Here is a 23,020-nt window from a genome sequence, read left to right on the forward strand (position 1 = left end):
TGCCAAACCTTGGGTGTGGGCTTGTAACCTTGTCAGTCACTTTTTGCCATTTCCCCGTCCTCAGAAAATCAGTTTTGTCTTTCTAAAAGGCATCTTTTACCTCTTTAACCAGTAGCCGACTGACTACCGCATATTTACTGTGGCAGGTCGGCTCTATTGCGCAAAATCATGTACCTGTACGTCATTTCATGCAATAGCCGGAGGCGCGATTACGCACCGATTGGACACAGGGGATGCCAATTAGCGAGTCCAGCTGACCCAATGTCTGCTGGCCACCCGTGATCGTTCCCGGGAGAGGCAGAATGGTGATCTGCCTATGTAAACAAGGCAGATTGCTGTTCTGATAAGGAAGAAGATGGAGATCTTGTGTTCCTGCTAAGCAGGACCACAAGATATCTCTTCACCCAGTCAGAGCACCCCCCCCCCCCACACACAGTTAGAAAGCACCCCCTAGGGTCACACTTAACTCTTTGATTGCCCCTGGTGTTAACCCCTTCCCAGCCAGTGTCATTAGTACAGTAACAGTGCATATTTTTAGCATTGAACACTGTAACAATGTCACCGGTCCCCCAAATAAAGTGTCAAAAGTGTCAGTGAGGTGTCTGATTTGTCTGCCGCAATGTCGCAGACTCGCTAAAAAAATCACTGATCGCCATTACTAGTAAAAAAATAAATAAATAAAAATGCCATAAAAATATCCCATAGTTTGTAGACACGATAATTTTTGCACAATCCAATCAATATACGTTTTTTGGGATTTTGTATGTAGCAGAATACATATTGGCCTAAAATTGATAAAGAAATTAGATTTTTTACTTTTTTATAGGATAGATTTTATAGCAGAAAGTGAAAAATATTGTTTTTTCAAAATTGTCAGTCTTTTTTTGTTTATAGCGCAAAAAATAAAAACCGCAGAGGTGATCAAATACCCCCAAAAGAAAGCTCTATTTGTGGCAAAAAAAAGGACATCGTCACACGACCGCACAATTGTCAGTTAAAGTAACGCAGTGCAATATCTCAAAAAATGGCCTGGTCATGGAGGAGGTAAAACCTTCCGGAGCTGAAATGTTTAAATGCCCGGTTATTTTAAAAGCAACCTACTGCAATCCCTTATACAGAAGTATTCAGATTGCAAGAGGAAGGAAGCTCTGGTGCACTGCATGTGTGAGGACAGTGAATATGCTGAGAGGAAGAGAACAATGTTTGCAAAGGAATAACCTCATCAGTGTGTGCCATCTTCACTGTCAACTGGCTGTCCTGCAACTACAAGGGTAGTACCAGATGTGGTGATACCGTGTCATGGGTGCCTTAGTTACAAAACTGCTTGCATGGAACTACAGTAAGTCCCCTACATACAAATCAAAACTTGCGATTGCAAAGATGTGAACATGTGTTCTCGCATGTCAAATCCTGTAAAGCTGGGTACACACCCAGCGGGCTGAACAAAAAATAAACTGACAGATCGCCATACCACACAAGCGATGTTGGGTGCAGCGATCTCCCATGCTGTGCTCCCCTCACCAGAACACAATGATCAGCGTTCGTAGCCTTTGTCTGCTAGTGCTGATCTTTGCTGGACTTACGAACAAGTTGAACTTATGAACGAGCTCACTGGACGGAACTCGTTCTTAAGTAGGGGACTTACTGTACAGATCCTTTGCTAGGTAAAGCAGTTCCTATATTAGAACTTCAACCATGTGAGCAATTTTTTTAAGTTCAGCTTTAAACTGGGCAGAAATACTTTCATTTTAAAAAAAAAGTCTTCAATAGCCACAAGATATAAAACCGCTGTGTGCAGCAGCTGCCTTTAAAAGCCCAGGTATTACCTTGAAAAAGTAGTAGTGATATTATCACTGTGCTATGCATAGCCTGTGCAGAGAGCAGAGCCACAGGAGGAAACCAGCAAGCTCCGCCCTCTACAGGCTGCCTGCAGAAAATGACATGAGGGGGCGGATACAAAACTAGTCACCCTGTACAAGGAAAGAGAGCAGCAGTTACCAGTTTTTGTTACAAGAAACTCCAGTGCAATGGAAAAGTAATACATTGAATTACTGCACAGATCTGGAAGAAATACACAGAGCACTCAAAGATTTAAAGCTAAACTAAATCCATCGATTTAACAGTTTAACAGCTTCCGGACTGTTCATTGTACATATAATGTGGCAGGATGGCCCGGCTATGCAAAATCACGTACCTGTATGCGATTTCATGCACGCAGTGTAGGGGGCCGGAGCGCTTGATTGGACACAGTAGGAGCCAATCAGCGGGTCCGGCGTCCGCGATAGCCATCGCAACCCGCCGCTTGTTCTGCGGGGGACGGATCAGCAGTGTGCCTATGTAAACAAGGCAAACTGCTGATCTGTCAGGGAGCAAAGGAAAGATCTTTTTGTTTCAGCTAAGCTCTAAGGACGATCTCTTTTCCTCCAGTCTGTCCCTCCCCCACACAGAAAACACCTCCCAGGCACACACTTAACCCCTTGATCGCCCCTGGTGTTAACCCCTTCCCTGCCAGTGTCATTTATACTGTGACCAGTGCATTTTTTTTTTTTAGCACTGATCACTGTATTGATGTCACTGGTACCCAAAAGGTGTCACTTAGTGTCCAATTTGTTCGCCGCAATCCCCCTAAAAATCGCTGATCACCGCCATTACTTGTAAAAACAATAAAAAAATTAAAAAGTCCCTAAATCTATTCCAAAGTTTTCGGACGCAATAACTTTTGTGCAAACCAATCAATATACGCGTATAGGATTTTTTTTTTGCTAAAAATATGCAGAATACAAATTGGCCTAAATTGATGAAGAAATGAGATTTTTTACATTTTTTTTTTATTGGGAATGTTTTATAGCAGAAAGTAAAAAATATTGTTTTTTATTCAAAATTGTCAGTATTTATTTATAGTGCAAAAAATAAAAGCCGCAGAGGTGATCAAATACCACCAAAAGAAAGCTCTATTTGTAGCTGCTGACTTTTAATATTAGGACACTTACCTGTCCACGAATCCAGCAGTGTCTTCACTATAGGGTGCTGCCGCCCCTATCTCTTGTAAGGTAAATCGGCAGGCGGGGACCCGAACTTCGGGGTGACTTCGCCATGGCGAGATCAGCCGGAAGTGGGAGCGTGTACTTGGTCCCCCCCCTCCCCCGAAAGGTACCAAATATGGCAGCGGAGGGGGGAGGAGGCAAACAAGCAAAGCTTCCCCTTTTGGATGGAGTTTTGCTTTTGTGATATGGCACGGCGTTACTTTGCATGACAATTGTGTGGACGTGCGACACGGTACTATAATAAAATTGATGTCCTTTTTTTCGATCACCTCTGCGTTTTTTATTTTTTGCGCTATAAACAAAATAAAAAAAAAACAACAATTTTGAAGAAAAAACAATATTTTTTACTTTTTGCTATAATACATATCCAATTAAAAAAAAATGTAAAAAAAACAAAAAACAAAATGTATTCATCAGTTTAGGCCAATATGTATTCTTCTATATATTTTTGGTTAAAAATCAGCGCTAACAATATGCACCGATTACTGAATAAATGACACTGGCAGGAAAGGGGTTAACACCAGGAGTGATCAAGGGGTTAAGTGTGTCCTAGGGAGGTGCTTTCTAACTGTGGGGGGAGTGGACTGACTGGGAGTACAGAAAGAGCACTGTTCCTGATCACTAGAAACAGACGATCTACCTGTACTCCCATGTCAGAATGGGGATCTGCTTTGTTTACATAGGCAGATTGCCGTTCTGCTTTTCTGAGGAGTGATCGCAGGTGGCCTTCGGACATCGAGGCCGCCGGACCCGCGCATCGGCTCCCCCGCTGTGCAGCGGGCGCGCCCTCAGTGTCTCGTGCACGAAACGATGTACGGGCACGTAGTTTCCCGCAATAGGGCCGTCCTGCTGCAATATATATATGTGGTTAAAGTGGAATTAAACCCTCTTGTTCTTTACAGCCAATGAAGCTGCTTCTGTTTGATCTGCAAATGCCATGGTGCTGCACGTGATCAGTTATGACACCAGCCATTTGATGGTTTGACAGTTTGGCTGAGAGCACAAGCAAAATGTGACAGCAAACCCGTCATTCCAGGAATGTAACTGTTTTTTGAAACCGTTAAATTGATGGGTTTAGTTTCACTTTATCATTTACTGCTGGGGCTCTGGGCTTCAGGAAAACGGAATCCTCCTACAAGAACAGGAACAATGTTGGAGGCAATTTACAGCACACAATAGTTTTGATAGCCTAATTAATAATGTGAAATGTTTGTTTTGCTAAAGAACATTTTTTTAATCAAGTCGTTATGGGTAAAGTTCTCGCTTTAACTTTGACTAAAACAACTTTTAAGATTCCCTTCCAAAAACAGTTTGTGGAACTTTTTCCTCTTGGCTTGTTTGTTGACAAAATAACTATTTTTATTTTCTTTGTGTTTAGTGTGTGTACTATTTTGTTATTTCTAGAAAGGAAAATTTAATTAGTTCCTTCAGAAAAGCACTAGAGGAAGTCACCAGAGGAAGTGGAAGTTCATAGGAAACCTGGTAAACACAGACACTAAACTGCATAGCTTAAATGGGCTTTGTGCACTGGTCCATATCATTTGGTGGAGAGGGGATTATGATGTGGGGTTGTTTTTCAGGGGTTGGGCTTGGCCCCTTAGTTCCCAGTGAAGGGAACTCTTAAGGTGTCAGCTTAAGACATTTTGGACATTTTCATGCTCCCAACTTTGTGGGAACAGTTTGGGGATGGCCCCTTCCTGTTTCAACATGACTGCGCACCACTGCACAAAGCAAGGTCCATAAAGACACGGACGAGTGAGTTTGGGGTTGAGGAACTTGACTGGCCTGCACAGAGTCCTGACCTCAACCTGATAGAACACCTTTGGGATGAATTGGAGCGCAGACTGCGAGCCAGGCCTTCTCATCCAACATCAGTGCCTGACCTCTCAAATGCGCTTCTAAAAGAATGGTCAAACGTTCCCATAGACACACTCCTAAACCTTGTGGACAGCCTTCCTAGAAGAGTTGAAGCTGTTATAGCTGCAAAGGGTGGGCCCTCCAGTGTTAATTTTGTCGACTAAAACATTTTAGTCGACTAAATGAATACTATTTTAGTTGACTAAAACTAAAATGCCATTTTAGTCAAAAGACTAAAATGGGACTAAAACTAAATTGAAATTTGACTTCAAAATGAACACTGGTCTGTAGTGCATATTCATATCTCAATACCATAAATAATAACATTTTAGATTTTTCACTCCAGCAGTATATAATGAGTTTGGAAATTGTAGAGAAATGTTAACTAACGCATTACAATTTATTTACACCCATTAGATTTTAGATGACTAAAATGAGTTTTAGTTGACTAAAATGAACTGGAGATTTTAGTCGACTATAACGTAGGACATTTTAATCGACTAAGATGTACTGGAGATTTAGTCGACTAAATAAGACTAAAATTAAAACAATTGCAGAAGACTAAATGTGACTAAATGTGACTAAAACTAAAATGCCATTTTAGTCCTAAGACTAAAACGAAATCGAAATTTGCTGCCAAAATTAACACTGGGGCCAGCTCAATATTGAACCCTATGGACTAAGACTGGAATGCACTTAAAGTTCATGTGTGTGTAAAAGCAGGTGTCACAATACTTTTGACAATATAGTGTATATATACACATGGTAATTCTGCTTAAAAACTGATATCCGGGATAATTAAGACACAAGAGACATGTGTTTTCCTATTTTAACTATGGTGTGTTTTGTGTATTTCTTCCACATATGTGCAGTATAGGAATGTGAAACGTTGCCTCCACGCATGAACTTCCTGTAATAAAGACCTGTCATTGCTGCTCTCTCTTTGTAAAAGATGAGTGGCCCTGTCTCTGCCCCTCTTGCAGATTTCTGCAGGCAGCCTATAGAGGTTGGAACCTGCTGGGCTCCTCTCACAGCTTTAGCCCCCTGCACAAGCTATGCACAGCACAGTGATGATGTCACTGCTACCTTTACAAGGTAATGTCTGGGTTTGCAAATGCATCTGTGCACTCAAAGTGGGACTGTATCCTTTGTAGACATTGAAGAATATACTTCAATAAAAACTTGTGTGCCCATAAAAAAATAAACAAATAAACAGCACATAATCATTTGCTAACTGCACTGTAATGTAATGGGAAACTTACCAGATGTTGCTTGCAACAACACCACTAGGCCAATGGGACGGTCCTCTGTAGATGGGCCACTCTGTCCACATATTACACAATCATATAATGGCTCAGAAACCTGCTGCTCTGATGCAGCTATTTCCATGGCAACATCACCTTCATGTGATTCTGTAAAGAAAAAAAAGAAAGCCAGGTATAAAACTATCTTACTACATGTTCATGTTTTAAAGACATTGTTTCTATGTCTGGTTTATAATTATAGATGATTGGGGGGGGGGGGGGGCAGAGATATTTGCACAGTCTGTCTGACTTTGGGGTCAAACTACAGCCAGTACACATGAATCACTACAGCTACTCTGTTGTGTCCCAGCTGTGTGATCACATTCTACACAGACCAAAGGTGGTCACACACCCTGCGGGGCGAATGACAAATTTGACAGATCCTCTCCTGACAGATCTGATGACTCTCCTGCTGTGGCTGCTGTATTTTGCCAGATTACCCAAACAGTGCCTGCATTTCAATGGATTGTTTAATTTAAGGATGCCGGGTGGAGTGGTGCCAACAGGGCCACCCTAGGATTGAAATTCGGGTGGATTATGAGGAACTGGTCAAAATTGTTGATTGCTGTCTTGTGTGCTTCACTGCTCTCGATGACAGGGAGAAGTGATCTCTGTCATGACACTAGGCAGAACGGAGAAATGCTTTGTTTTATAAAGGCATCTCCCTATTCTACCTCTCCGTGACACGATCGCGGGCACCCGGCGGACACTGAGTCTGTGGGACCCGCCTGTCACGGTGAACGCGGCAGCGCTCGCCCGCAATGCCGCTTCTTAACGGGGACGTACCTGTATGCTCTTTTGCCCACCCGTGCCATTCTGCTGACGTATATCGTCGTGCAGTGGTTAAAGTGTTTGTACACTTAGACCCCTTTCACTCTGGGGTGGTTCCAGCGTTAGCAGTAAAACTCTGCTAGTTTTAGCGGTGCTTTTGGACGATGGGGGGGGGGGCACTTTAAACCCCTAGTGACCATTTTGGGAGTAGTGTATACACCGCTTCCGCACCGCCCCAAAGACGCTGTTTGCCGGACTTTTTTTCCTGTCCTGCAAGCGCACCACCCCAGTGTGAAAGCACTTGAGCTTTCACACTGGGGTGGCTTGAGAGGCGCTATTTTTAGAGCTAAAATGCCTGAAAAGCGCCGCAGTGTGAAAGGGGTATTACATATATACAGTGAAGTGACTGGCCTCAGGTGATATACAGAGATAAAACAAATCCTCCCACATAAGTTGTACCTATTTAATGTGTTTTCTTCTCTACATTAATTCAAAGTGCAGAATTTTGAAGGCTTGACTGAGAGTTCAGAATAAAGGGAATGGAAAGCTGAAGTTATACTCTGCAGAGCTCAGTGATGAGAGCTCTGAGAGCTGACTGGAGGGAGGAAACACCCCCCTTCACACAGCAACAGAGATGAAGCTGTCACTCCAGAGATCCCTCCCATCACTTTTTTTCTCTTGGAGTCAAGAAAACTTGTCAGAAGTACAGTGTACAGTTCACAAATTTAATTTGTGAAAAGACTCTGGTTGTGAACCAAATTGGTTACGAACCAAGGCAAATTTTTCCATAGGGTTCAATGTAAATCCGGTTAATCCGTTCTGAACCTTTTTTTTGTTTATATATAAAATTATGAAATATATGTACAAAAAGGATTTTAAACATATATTACATACGGTCTTTTACATTAACCTCTTACAGACTGCCTGCTGTCATATGGTGGCACTTTGAAGAGGAATACCGTTGTTAAGTCAGCAGATAGCTGCCATAACCCCGGTATCCTCTTCTTCAGCGGGCGGTCCTCTTTCAGATAAAAGTGATCTCTGCGGCGGATTCGGTGGCGGGAGAGAGCCCCCCTTCCTGCCACGCTCCGGTGGTCTCCGCCGCTACCGGCGGCTCCAGTAAGCGGTCGGGTAAGTTGATTGGGTCCTTTCCCCTGGCTGACTGCCTAGTGAGGGGAAGATGGCCCCCACTCGGCTCTATAGCATTGACTGGCGGAAGCAACGTGAAACGTCACTTCCGCCCAATGCTCCTAAAGGAGAAATTTTTTTTTTTAATTTTATTTTTTTTGCATTTTAGTGTAAATACGAGATCTGAGGTCTTTTTGACCCCAGATCTCATATTTAAGAGGTCCTGTCATGCTTTTTTTCTATTAAAAGGGATGTTTACATTCCTTGCAATAGAAATAAAAGTGACCCAAACATTTTTTTTTAAAAGGACAGTGTCAAAATAAAAAATAAATAAATAAGAAATAAATAAAAAAATTAAATAATCGCCCTGTCCCGATGAGCTCGCGCGCAGAAGCGAACGCATGTGAAAACGGTGTTCAAATCACACATGTGAGGTATCGTCGCAATCGTTAAAGCGAGAGAAATAATTCTAGCCCTAGACCTCCTCTGTAACTCAAAACTGGTAGTCTGTAGCCATTTTTAAACATCGCCTACGGAGATTTTTAAGGGTAAAGTTTGTCGGCATTCCACGAGCGGACATGTTGGGTATCAATTTACTCGGCGTAAAATTACCTTTCAAAATATATATAAAAAAAAAAATTGGGCTAACTCTACTATTCTCTTATTTGGCAAATACGGTGTGACAAAGTATTGCAACGACCACCATTTTATTCTCTAGGGTGTTAGGAAAAAAAAAAAATATATATATATATATATACTGTATATATATATAACACAAAGTCTGAAAAATAGGCCAGGTCCTTAAGTGGTTAAGCTGACCTCTTTCATGCGTACAAAAAAAAAAAAAAAATATAGCTCCTATTTAATCCTTGTTTGAAACAATCCCAAACCTCAATTTAAATGGACTAATCTAAGGGCCAGAAAACAGAACTTTGCATCCAGGAAAAGACCATCTGAGGGCACGATAAAGTTGTAGAGTTCATATGAACTGTTTTTCAATGAATCCCAATCAAATGAGCCCACCCTCATGGTATTCAGGGGGCAGAAACCCCTTTCTGACTGGACAGGTTCGCCTAAGACTCTCATCTTGCACTGCTCTTCTAAATATGAATCTGTCAGAGCAGGGAAGACGGCCGGGGCTCGTGTTCATGAACCGAAGTGGAGTTTGCATGCCGAAGCAAATATATGTGAACTCGTCTGTTCGCGAACCGAGTTGTTCACTGTAGCGAATGCTGACAGAGGAGAGACAGAAGTGACACTTCAAGCTCTTGATTGAGATAAAACATTATAGAGTGATATGCTTTGTTCATATTTCACGTCTGAGGTTTACAACCACTTTAAGGAATCCTTCTTGACCTGACGCTCACACCAGGGCTTCTCGACTTTACATTCTCACAACTTAGAATAGATTTGGCTATCTGCAATAACAGCCAGGAAACTAATATTGTAGATCACTGAAGGAAGGCTTAAGGCTCCGTTCACATCTAGGTGTCTCGGATGGAGGGCAAAATCGCTGCGATTCTTCCTGCCATCTCGAATCACGGAAAATCGCGAGACGTCCGTGTGATCCCCGTCACTTCCAATGGCGCGATTGTTGCCCGATGAATTGTGGTAAAATCGCACAAACAGACTCTTGGGATGCCTGACGCCAAAAAGAAGTACAAGAACTTCTTTTGGGTGACAGGGTGCCGTTGGAAGTGACAAGGATTGCACGGGCATCCCGTTATTTGCCGTGATTTAAGATCGCGGGCAGAATCGAGGCGATTCTGCCCACGATCTGGGATGCCTAGATGTATACGGCGCCTTAAAGGAAACCTGTAGGGGGAAAGTATGGAAGTGTTAACAGACTTGACCTTCTGTTAATATTAGTTTCCTGGCTGTTATGAAATTTTTTTCCATGTCACTGCCTTGGAAGTCAGAATATTTGACTTTCTTTATCTGCATGCATGATCCATGTCAGTGTCCCAAAGTACTGAAGCCAGGACAGTCAGGCAACTAGCATTTTCAGAAGGTAGTCCACGACAGCAGCTTATATATATATATTTATTTCCAATATTCTGCGGTAGGCCCACACAACTTTGAGGATTACTATTTAGAACTTCCAAACAATATATTTAGAAAAACAAATGCAGGCAGAATTTAATTTACATATTTATCACTGAATCTAGTTCTCTCTTTAAAGCGGGCGTTTAATCTGCTTCTGTTTTACCTGGTTCCTCCCCACATCCCCGAATACTTCATCAACATGCTAATACATTTTCTTCATAAAACCTTTGCATATTTATTACATACCTTACTACAGACCCTGTGATGTTATCATTGGGTCTCTGTGCTTCCATATGAATTGCAGCCCATTCAGGGCTGGTGGGAGGGGCTGGCAAGGTACTTCACATAGCATATCAGTACTCAAGAGCCCTCGCAGGCTCGACATAAGTAGTGTAAAGTCAAATGGCATGGTGGGTTTTCTTTGGGGGGGTGGCAAGCAGCCACCCTACCCCCCCCCCCCGCTGTTTGCCGGTCGGTCCGGCACTTAGCCCCTCCTTCGTGGCGGGCGGCAGGCAGCGTGGTTCAGTGGCTTGGCTCCGAGTCCTCTCCTCCATGGTGGCTTCCAGCTCCTCTCCTCCTAGGCATCCAATAGGATTGCCTGTCCTTTCAGCCAATCGGGTGACCGGTGTCAAAAACCTGATTGGCTGGGAGGAGGATCACAGTGTTACAACAGTGAAGATTGATTTGCTGTTGTAACACACCTGGGTAGGCTCAGAGCGCACTCTCTGTGACCCGAGCCCACCCTATATTGAAGCCTATTAGAGCCTCTGGCTCTAATCGATGTTTCAAAAAAACAGCCCCTCTGCATTGGAATCCATGCGCCAGTGTCCTGAAAGGGGCCAGACGCATGGATGGGGAGGTGGCAATGGACGGGGGGCGGCGCCCGTAGTGGACGGGCTGCCCCTGATGTCTCCTAGGAGCAGTTAGGTAAATATAAATGTTTCAATGGGGATGACAGTTTGGAGGTGTGGGAGTTCCTAGCAGACTGCCCTAGGTAAACCTGTCATATAATGCTGAGCCTCCATGATGGTCAGGACTGATATCCAATGAACAAAAGGGGAGAGCCAGGAACAGTAAGGCGGGGGAGTAGAGGGCTAGATGATGCTGGCTTATGCTCCAGCTAGGGGTTGAAGCAGACTGACTTGCTGCAGCATCTAATGCACAATGTGAAAAGCTAACAGTGTACAGTGGAATCAGAATAAGCTATTTAAGCACAGCAGAGGAACCTGTACAGCTGAATTCAGCTTTAACACCACCATTATTTAAGCTATATTGAGTTGAAGATGGAAAAAAAATAGAACAAACTGAATGAATGTTAATGACTATTTTTGACCTCAGCAACAGTAACAAAATAAGGTTTATAGTTAGCCTGTCAAAAGGAAAGAAAAAAATAAAAAACAGTAAAAGTAAAATCTGTCAATTGCACAGAAAACTGGAGAAGTGGAGTTTTGTCACCCCGGGGTGACTGCTCTGTGACGCAGGTTTGCTCTGTATATTGTCCTGATAGCAGTTCTAACCCCTGATAAAAGATATCCATGTTTAGATGAATTCTGGGTTATTTCAAGCCTCATTCAGCAATGTCTCATGTGGCTAGCAATTTTTCACCCACTTCTTATAATATAAATATAACTTTCCATGTTGGTGGAGGCTGTGTGGAAGAAACAATGAATACAGAACAGCGAGAAAGGAAATCATATCGTTACTGACTGTGTACAGTGTGACTGCTAGAAAAAAAAATATCATATGATGGGTATTTGGAGGGATTTGCATATGCAAGAATAATATGTCAAGACTAAGGCTAGGTGGTTTATTTAAAAAATATATTGCATTTTACACATATACAGTATTTTTTTGGTAAAACCCATTTTATTTTAATTTGAACTTAAAGTAACACCATCTATCACTTTAAATGAATGGAAAAAAACAAAACTAAAAAAACAGCACTGTACAATAGCCATTTTAGCTATCTGTAAAAGTAATGCAGCTCTGTATTCATAATCAAATGCATTTTCAAATGGTAGTAACCTTAGTTTTTTGACTTGTAGTAACCTTAGTTTTTTTGACTTGTATTTATATTAAAGGCTTACCTGTAGGCACAGTGAATATCTCCTAAACTTGCACTGTTTAGAAGATATTCACACTGCATGCAGCCGGTAACATCACTGGCGCATGCGCTCTGAAGATATGCCGGACCTATAGGCTCGGATCACGCTGGTGCGAGGCAGGAAACCCTGCAAATCCAGTGCGGGTTCCAGCAACGCACCTGAATCGTCGGCGGTCCACAGTGCCCTCTGCTAACTGCTACAGGTGTCAATACAAGATGACACCCCCAAATCGGTTTGCAGATTGCAGAGAAAACTGAGACTTCGGACAGGAATCGGATCACATGGGTGCGAGCACTCATGCAATTTGATTCCAGTGCGGACCAAAAAAAGGGGCCTACACCATTTTGGTCTGGATGCGATGCAAATTCAGCCATACAATCTGTATGGCTGAATTCGCATCCCACAGAAATCGCATGTGATCTGCACAGCAGTGCGGTGCAAATCACATGTGTTGTCTGACATTGCAGCAGTTTGAACCGAGACTCAGAGCTCGTGCTGCAAACTCCAGCTAGAGGGATCGCGCATGCATGCGCGGGAATGATGTCATAGTGGCCCTGGCTACTCATGTAGCCGGATACCACGAACCCGGAAGGAAGACACGGTGAAGATGAAGCCCTGTCAGCGGTGACAGCATGCCGCTGGAAGGCTTTGTTTTGAGGTAAGTCTCGCATATTGTGCTAGTATGCGATGCATACTAGCACATTATGCATTTGTCTTACAGGGGAAAGTTTTTTTTTTTTGCAAAGGTTTACTACCGCTTTAAAAAAGCCGACTGTGATGTGCTATCAGGCTCCTGCAATCCCCTATACAAATAGAATAAACATTGGGATATAGAGGGGAAGTGCTAGGAGTAAATCAGGTGTGCTTTATGCAAATGGCTTGTTAATATGGTGGAGAGAGCAAAATGAGTGGAAGGACCTCATCGATTTGCTGCTGCTCTTTTACTGTCCAGTCAGCTGACTAGGAGTGGGAGAGAAGATGCCACTGCATTCCTTAAAGCTCAACTCCAGGCAATTAAAAAATCTCTTGCAGTGGGGCTGTGCCAGCAGTAGAAGAATGTGATTATTTGTTTGGTCTAGTGGAGCAAAATAAATATCCTCTGCCCCTCCCTGCATCTTCTCCCCCATGAACCAGCATTCTAGGATCCTGAAGTCAAAACTAAAGCAAGGCCCATAGCCCTGCACTTGAAATGATGGTGCCAAGAGACAATCCACTAACATGGCGTTAGGAAGTGCCATCTGCCAGGGAAGCAAACGAATTAGTCAAGTAAAACGGTTTCTCCTCTTACCTAGACGAAACCACCTGCTACCCCTTCCTGTGCGAGCACAGCCTCATTGCAAGGGCTATTTTTTTTAGTTGGCTGGAAATTGGGCTTTAATGTAAGTTTCATCATCCACCTAGGTGTTCTGTGTTAGAAGCTATGAAAATCTTAGGACAGGATGGACAACGATACAAATCCTTTGGAAGATAAAACATCAACTTTATATCTAAACTTTTCCCTTCACGAAGTTCAGATACACAGGAATAGCTGAAGGCAGGGCTGGGAAAGAGAGAGATTGCTGGCATTGCACATCTCTTTGCCAGTAGGTAAGGAAGTCTGGGATGGATAACAGTTTGGAATGAGCTCAATGCCATTTTGCCATCAATGTGGAGTGTTTGGGACTAGGCGCTTTAAAACAGAAGGCAGGTAATTTGATTTTAGGCAGCTTCCTTATTCACCATGCCAAATGGGCAATTTATATTATATGGTAAGGTTCATTTTCATACGGGGTCAGTTTTCATAAAGACTATTTCCAAAAGGGTAGTAACACATAGCAAGAAACTAGAATAAAATGTAATGACATTAAATCAGCAAACTTAAATGTGTTTGGTGATAAGTTAAATTAAGGCGTAAAAGGCCAAGTGTCTCTGAAAAAAAAAAAAAAAAAGACAGGTAGGTAAGAAACCTGGTAGAGAGAGCCAAACGCTGGTCCACACCTAGTCGCCGCTGTCTCTCAGAACCTGAGCTTCAACAGCCATGCCGTTAAATCACGCAACCTTAAAGCAAATTGGTAAACTGGTCCTTGAGACAGGAGAATCTGACAATCTGGTAGAGTCTATGAAGCATTCGTAAGGGACTTACCAGCTTAGTGTACCACATCTACATGGGGCAGGCCAAAGCAATGAGTATCACCAGAATGCTCTCCATACTGATCCTTCAAAGCAGATGAGGAAGAAGTTTTATGGGAAAAAAAAAGGTATATATCTGGATGTACGGATTCCACATGGCAACCTCAATCTCAAAGGTCCCCAAATATCACAAACAAAGATTCAGTTGGTTTCTAATAGCTTATGTCACTGTGGTGGCCAGACAGATACAGAATAGGTAAGCTCTGTTGCGGTCATTAGTCTGTGTAGAGGATTATGTGGGTCATTGGAATTTTATTTGCACCCATACTAGTGATTTTCCCCTCCTTTTTATCCCTTATAGGAAGCCGCTGTTGGCCATTTCTTTGGGGTGTCCACTATTGGCATACTTGATCTCTTTGACCTTATCCCTTTTGGGCTTATGATTTTGATTGGACTTTGGTTGAAAAAAAAGACACAAGTCCACCTAGTTCCATCAAAAAAAAGGGAAATAAAATAAAATATATCAGGAGAGCTGCATCTGTTGGATATTTGTTCCTGTATAGTCTATGAAGACTCCACATAGTGATCATTGATAGCCATTTATTATTGATGGTTGGACCAATCTGGACCTTTATTGGCTGCCCCTTTTTTCTACTGGCATTCTTTGGGGAAATGGATTACCCATACTTTCTTTTTTTTAGATCTGGCGTCAGGTACCTGATAATACAGAATCCTTTACAGACAATTCTATAAGAGCCTTTTCACACTGTGGCAGGCGTCGGCGGTAAAGCGCCGCTATTGTAAGCGGCGCTTTACCGTCGGTATGCGGCCGCTAGCGGGGCAATTTTACCCCCCGCTAGTGGCCAAGAAATGGTTAAGAACCACCGCAAAGCGCCTCTGCAGAGGCGCTTTGCCGGTGGTATAGCCGCGCCGTCCCATTGATTTCAATGGGCAGGAGCGGTGAAGGAGCGGTATACACTCTGCTCCTTCACCGCTCCGAAGATGCTGCTGGCAGGACTTTTTTTTACCGTCCTGCCCTCGGGGCTTTCACACTGGAATGAAAGCAGCGGCACTTTCGGGTCAGTTTGCAGGCGCTATTGTTAGCGCAATAGCGCCTGCAAACCGGCCCCGTGTGAAAGGACCCTAAGGTGTAAGTGTTTATGCCCTAATTTTTCATGTATTGATATTCCTGGCTTCCTGTAGTTGTATATTGATTGTTATCGCTCTATATTGCTTTCAAAAGCTGTATGCAACATCTGTAAGCGTCTCATGTCCATCTAGGCTTGCCCTATGTGGGTGTGAGGCGGGCAAATCTACATAATTGTTAATTTGAAACTCTTGGATTTTGTTAGTCCATCTCTAACTTTTTCGGTTATTTGTTTTTGTACACACTGTACTTGTTATGATTTTCTGTTTTACTGTAGAAATTATTCAATTTATCTAACCCCCTGAAGATGATTGACTAGGTTGAAACACATTGGGGTACCATTTACAAGCAAGGGTTCTGTATGACTCCCCTATGTGGATTGATGATTGTGATGTTTTATAATGTATGGTGTAATGTAGCATGACCTTTGGTCTGTTGTTAATTACATTTGTATACAGTAAAATTTGATGTCTTTAACCCAATTGTGTTCAATATTCTTTTGGTAGTGCCTATGAAATCCTATTCAAGTATTGTTCTTTTTTTCTATACCTGCTGTGTGTTTTTGTTACAGGGCTGGCGGGCTGCTAAGATCTGTGCTTATAGAAAAATACCAGTATTGTGTTATTTCAAATACAATTCCTTCACATTCCAACTGATACAGAAGGCTATTTTTAAACTGCTTATACTGCATATCCAGGATATGTAAATACTTTAGTGTGCATGACTTATCCTTTCAAAATTCACAGAAAATAGCTAACAAAGTCATGAGATATATTTACTGACTGAATGTGTTATATAACAGAGCACAAAGCAATCTATAGTAGCCAAGAAGCCTGCAAAAGCATTTTTGTCACATTGTATACTGTATTATTGTCAATTGGGGAAAAAAAGTCTCCCAGTTCATTAAAAACCCCGACTATTGAGTTGGTCCACCCTTTGCAGCTATAACAGCTTCAACTCTTCTGGGAAGGCTGTCCACAAGGTTTAGGAGTGTGTCTATGGGAATATTTGACCATTCTTCCAGAAGCACATTTGTGGGGTCAGGCACTGATGTGGATGAGAAGGGCCTGGCTCGCAGTCTTCGCTCTAATTCATCCCAAAGGTGTTCTATTGGGTTGAGGTCAGGACTCTGTGCAGGCCAGTAAAGTTCCTCCAGTCCAAACTCACTCATCCACCTTTGGGATGAACTAGAGTGGAGACTGCAAGCAAGGCCTTCTCGTCCACATCAGTGCATGACCTCATAAATATACTTCTGGAAGAATGGTCAAACATTCCCATAGACACACTCCTAAACCTTGCGGACAGCCTTCCCAGAAGAGTTGAAGCTGTTATAGCTGCAAAGGGTGGGCCAACTCAATATTGAACCCTACGGACTAAGACTGAGATGTCATTAAAGTTCATGTGCGTGTAAAGGCAGGCGTCCCAATACTTTTAAAAATATAGTGTGTGTGTAATATATATATATATATATATATACATATACACACCTATATATATATACACCTATACACACAAGTAGATTCAGAAGACAATATATATATATATATATATATATATATATATATATATATATATATATATATATGTTTTTAAAAATATTATATTTTGAAATTGAGCAGATCTCTTTAATAGATACGGATTTCTGAAAGAAAACATACATTACATCTGATACTGATTTGTATTCAGTAAAGTGCTTAGACGTCATGGAGGACACATGGCTTGTTAGAAGGGGGCTTACCCTGCTAACTTCAGTTACACAATATGCCCACAGGCTCAATTTTCCTTTGCAAAACATTTTATGTCAAGATATTCCCCTAGCATCAAAAGAGCTATTAGCACACTAATATATCTTGCCAGGGCCCAGCATGAGTATCCTCAAAAGACCAGTAAAAACTAATTTATTTTTCTAACTGGTTTCCGTAAATGACAAGTGTTCAGAAATTTGTGTCACCTCCTTTAAAAAATGGGCACATATCTTGTTCCCTGCAGCAAATCAGCTGAATAACGGAGTGCGTTTCTGTAGAGAAACAGCTTTGACTTGGGAGGAGCATGAACACATTTCTGTAACATTTCTACAGCGATATTTGCCAGTGTAGATACAAATTCCGGCATCAATAATAAAGTGACATTTTCTAAGGTCATTACAATTTTGAAATAATGATTTGGCAATTTAGTACTCTAACTAGTATTACAGATATTATGTAATGTAGACTCATTACAGTGCATATCCACTGCACAGTGTGGTATATTGCTATGTAAATGATGGATGGACATGGCTTTCAACTGAATGGGGAAATTGCATTTTCAAAAAGCATCAGTTACAGAAAATTTACCAAAGCCTATGTTTATTTTTCCATTTTACTTGCTTGCGTTGTCATATTTTAATGCACATATGGTATATTGCATGTGATTTTGCTAGTATTTTTTTCTGGCAACAAACAACAAACCAGACAGTGCAATTAACATCCTTACTAAAATGCTGCTGCAATTAAGCCAGTTACAGTAGAAACCACCTAGATAATGGAGTGTTTACAATTGATCAGTTTTTATGTAAAACCTTCACCCCAAATGAAAAAAACTGTTGCTTTAACTACTTATAAAGTGATAACTGGAGTTTGGCTTCAATTTGTTAGTGTATCTAAATCTGCTAATATATTTAACACTACCCTCCCCAGATTAGCAAAGGTGTCTCTGTGCTGCTTCTTTAGCCAGAATGTGGGCACTCTAATATAGTGTGTTACTGGCCAGATCACAAGGTTAAAACAGAGAAAAAAAAAACTAATGCAGTCACAGGGTTGTTATGCTGCAATATATTCCATTTTTGGTTTTGGGCACCTGAGCATCACAAACAGAAAAAGCTATTTGATCAATTTTCAATATTCAAAGCAAACTCCCCCATTCATCCATGCTGTATTTTGTTGAGAAATTACTTTGAAAAACACCCACCTAGCATTTCTAGCTGCGGCCATCTTGAGTACGGGCAGAAGATTCATGCAGCATTTAATTCTTAGAATAAATCTGCCCTTGGCTCAGGCATGAGGGTGTGATTAGCAGAGAAAGCCCCTCTAAATAAAAAAAATATTGCCCATGAAGACGCCTGGGATGTATGACATCATTTTGGCCTAGGCCAGAAACCAGGAAGTAACTGAAGAAATGTCAACAAAAGTAAAAAATCCTGAGCTTATCCTACCCCCCGGTTGAGGCAAATGAATAAACTCTTGATTTTTTTTTTCTAGGGTAAAACGAAATAAATAAACGAAAAGCTGCAACCCAAAAGGTCCGAACCCCTGACACAAACAAATAAAATAAGGCTACTTTCACACTGGGGCGCTTTACAGTCACTACAGCGCTAAAAATAGCGCCTGCATAGCACCTGTAAAGAGTTTCTCCTGTCTCTCCAGTGTGAAAGCCCGAGTGCTTTCATACTGGAGCGGTGCACTTGCAAGACGGTAAAAAAAAAGTCCTGCAAGCAGCATCTTTGCAGCGATGTAGGAGCGGTGTATACACCGCTCCTAAAGCGCCCCTGCCCATTGAAATCAATGGGTAGCGGCGCTTTGCGGGCGGTTTTAACCCTTTTTTCGCTGCTAGCGGGGGTTAAAAGCGCCCCACTAGTTGCCGAACAGCGCAGCTAAAACGACAGTAAAGCGCCTTACTGCTGACGCCCGTCCACCCTAGTGTGAAAGTAACCTTAGAAAAAAGGTGCGCTAATCTGCATTTTCACAAATGTGTGAAATGCAAATGACATTAACCGCGATTATACCATCACCACATATATTTACTTCCTACCAGACGGTAAAAGACATCAAGTGCTGGATACTCCCAACGACCTCCAACAAGCTGAGCTGAAATACTGGATCGAATTCATCCATGGACTCTGGAACCTCCATATGGATGGAAAGGCAGACAATGAAGATATCAGTCCCTGGATAATAATCCCAACAAGCTCCAAAAGGCTGGGCTGTGGCTGCAGATCCAATTCTTTAATAGACCCAGAGACCTCCGTATTAATGGCAAAGCTGATATCAAATCTAAAGCTCCAGGATAAATCCCAGAGCATATGGGAAGAAAAGGAAAGCCTCGTAGTGCAGTATGTTTCAACAAAGGGTTTACTAAAACGATACACTAAACCCTTACATTAAGGCAACCAGAAATCAAGGAGTCTCCTTTCCCAGCTGAAGCCTATTATGGGGAAACGCGTTGGGTGGAGCCCATTCTGAGACGTCTAACCGTTTGAGCAAGCTGGTGCAAACTGCCGCTTTATTTTTGTGTGCTTTTTGCTGATTTCTGGTTGCTTTGATTTAAGTGTTTAGTGTGTCGTTTTAATAAACCCTTTTGTTGAAACATACTGCGCTACAAGGCTTTCCTTTTCTTCCCATATGCTCTGGGATTTATCCTGGAGCTTTTTAGATTTGATATCAGCTCTTCCATTAATACGGAGGTCTCTGGGCCTATTAATGAATTGGATCTGCAGCCACAGCCCAGTCTTTTGGAGCTTGTTGGGATTATTATCCAGGGCCTGACATCTTCATTGTCTGCCTTTCCTTCCATACGGAGGTTCCAGAGCCCATTGATAAATTTGATCCATTATTAAAGCTCAGCTTGTTGGAGGTTGTTGGGAGTATTATCCAGCGCTTGATGTCTTTTACCGTCTGGTAAGAAGTAAATCTATGTGGTGATGGGATAATCACGGTTAATGTCATTTGCGATTTGAGGAACACTGAAGTTCTCATTTGGTTCACCTTAATTCCCTTTTTTATAAGGGTCTTCCAGTTGGACACTTACTTATAGATTTATTATGGACTGAATCATGCATATTTTATATATTTTTACATATTGGTGTGTGTATATATATATATATATATATATATATATATATTTATTTTTTTTTACATTTAATCACTGGTCACTTTATATATTTGTTATATCACATCTATTAGTGTTTTGAGTGGATTTGTATGTCCTGTGTTTTTTGCACTGTGAAACTACAGATTAGCGCACCTTTTTTCTTATTTTAACTTTTGAAATGTACAAAGACATTTTTTTAAAAACAAGCAAATATAATATACCTTTCTATCGATTCACTAATGCTAACAGCATAAGGATTAAACATAGTTAAAAGATAAGTACACCTTTTCAAACGAAAATAGTAAATGCACATTTTTGCACATAAAAAAATGTGTATTTTTTAATTTTTATTAGGAGCGTGTAAAGCATTGCACCCGCAATCAGCAATCTGAGGATCCTGCAGACTGTCAGTGTAAGCTGTCTGCTCATACCTTGTACGGGCAGGCAGCTACTGAATGACAGGAAGAATCAATTAACTACCTAGAGCGCCCATCACCTCAATGGCCGACGGTAGTTGTAGTTCTCCCATTCACAGGACCCTGTGAATTAATGGCGGAGCCCCCCACAGTCGTGTTTTTATTTTTCATTGTGGCTGCGGGAGCAGAGAAAATATCCTTGGCCCGCTGTCACAATGGGGACTCAGGGGCTGCTCATTTAGTAACATGGATATGGGTGTAACATGCTATGAAAAGTGAACTTATCATTTAATGTTGATTGAGAGTGTTTAGTTCTTCTTTAATGACCAACTGAAAGAGAGGGATGGTGACAATCCGGTCCCTGGGGTGTTAAAATAACTCAAGATATGGTTACCACCTCTGGATGTGGGTGCCTGAATTTAACTGTGCTTAGTTTAGTCATTTTGAGTTGACTAGTAAGAAGAGAAAGCAGCAGCTTTGATCCGATGCTTCCCAGGACTGGTATTTTGCTTTGTAAGACATCATCTAACATGTCATGTGTCTGTTAACTGCTGGAAAAGGACTTGCTCAGGACTTACCTACATCCATTGCTGTCTCCATGAAGCTTTTCTGCCTTGAAGCAAATTCAGCCAATAGCTTCTGTTGTCTCTCTCTGGCCTTCTGGCGCCTGTTGCAAAAGAATATAAACTAGTTTAATGCCAGGAATTGTTGTAGAAATTCACATAAAAACAGTACCGTTAAAGAGACATGGAATAATAGATAAAAGAAAGGCAAATTAGGCACAGATATAAAGAATTTTAATTTTGCAAAGAAATCAGAACTATAATGCCGCGTACACACGAGCGGACTTTACAGCAGACCTTTTCCGGTGGATCAGAGTCCGCCGGACAATCCGATCGTGTGTAGGCTCCCGTGGACTTTTTTTCCCCAAAAGTCCGACGGACCTAGAAATGGAACATGTTTCAAATCTCTACGTCGTAACTCCGCCGGACTCAGTTCCTGATGGAAAGCCCGTTCGTCTGTAGGCTGGTCCGACCTACCCCCTACGCCGAAGAAAACGTCGTGGGGTCCCCCCCCCCCAAAATCCATATCAGACCCTGATCCGAGCACGCAGCCCGGCCGGTCAGGAAAGGGGGTGGGGACGAGCAAGCGCCCCCCCCTCCCCTGAATCATACCAGGCCGCATGCCCTCAACATGCGGGGTGGGTGCTTTGGGGGAGGGGGGCGCCCTGCGGCCACTCCACCCCAAAGCACCTTGTCCCCATGTTGATGAGGACAAGGGCCTCTTCCCAACAACCCTGGACGTTGGTTGTCGGGGTCTGCGGGCGGGGAGCTGATCGGAATCCGGCTTCAACATCACCCGGTGACCCCACCCCCTTATGCCGTCACAGCCCCAGCATGCCCAGGGACTGTGACGGCATAAGGGGGCGGGGTCACCGCCTATATAAGTCACATGGGAGCGCTCAGAAAGCATTCCAGCCAGAGAGAGCGTCGTGTCAACAATCGCAAGAAGAGAAGAAGAGACGAAGGGAAGACGGGAAGAAGGGAAGAAGGGAAGAAGTCCGGGCCCCTGCTAGCAAAAGAGCGGCAAAAGAGCAGAAGATAGTGGAGGAGCCCGGCAGAAGACCCAGAGAGCACGGAGAAGAACCGGAGAGACCCCCGAAGCTGGAAGAAGACCCCCAAAGCCGTCTAAGAAATTACTTTAAAAACCTGTGCAGTGTGTTTTTTTATTGGCACTTTTTCCCAAGATGAATGGGTAGGGGTACCATGTACCTCATACTCATTCACATAGGGTGGGGGGGCTGTGATCTTGGGGCCCCCTTATTAAAAGGGGGCTCCCGGATTCCGATAAGCCCCCCGCCCGCAGACCCCGACAACCAGCGGCCAGGGTTGTCAGGAAGAGGCCCTTGTCCTCATCAACATGGGGACAAGGTGCTTTGGGGTGGGGGGGCTGCAGGGCGCCCCCTCCCCCAAAGCACCCACCCCCCATGTTGAGGGCATGCGGCCTGGTACGGTTCAGGGGGGGGGCGCTCGCTCGTCCCCTTTCCTGACTGGCTGGGCTGCGTGCTCGGATCGGGGTCGGATATAGATTTTGGGAGGGACCCCACGCCATTTTGTCGGCATAGGGGGTTCCCCTTAAAATCCATACCAGACCTAAGGGCCTGGTATGCCCCGCGACGGGGCTCGCAAGGTGTCAATCTCGCTGATAAAAGCGAGATTGACTTCCTTTTCTAGTCCCGTCGTACCCG

General features: G+C 42.8%; 1 protein-coding gene across 4 annotated transcripts in view; it reads right to left on the reverse strand.

Moving 5' to 3' along the window:
• The window catches only part of UBR3 (ubiquitin protein ligase E3 component n-recognin 3), a 327,861-nt gene that overhangs the window by 105,135 nt on the left and 199,706 nt on the right, over positions 1 to 23,020 (reverse strand). For all 4 annotated transcript variants that reach the window (XM_073633943.1, XM_073633941.1, XM_073633940.1 and 1 more), the window contains 2 exons: positions 21,351 to 21,439; positions 6,164 to 6,313 (listed from right to left, as the gene is read on the reverse strand). In XM_073633943.1, the coding sequence (XP_073490044.1) occupies positions 6,164 to 6,313; positions 21,351 to 21,439 (239 nt within the window). The remainder of the gene's footprint in view (positions 1 to 6,163; positions 6,314 to 21,350; positions 21,440 to 23,020) is intronic.

The sequence above is a fragment of the Aquarana catesbeiana genome, linkage group LG06, assembly GCF_042186555.1.
Source record: "Aquarana catesbeiana isolate 2022-GZ linkage group LG06, ASM4218655v1, whole genome shotgun sequence".
Taxonomy (NCBI): domain Eukaryota; kingdom Metazoa; phylum Chordata; class Amphibia; order Anura; family Ranidae; genus Aquarana; species Aquarana catesbeiana.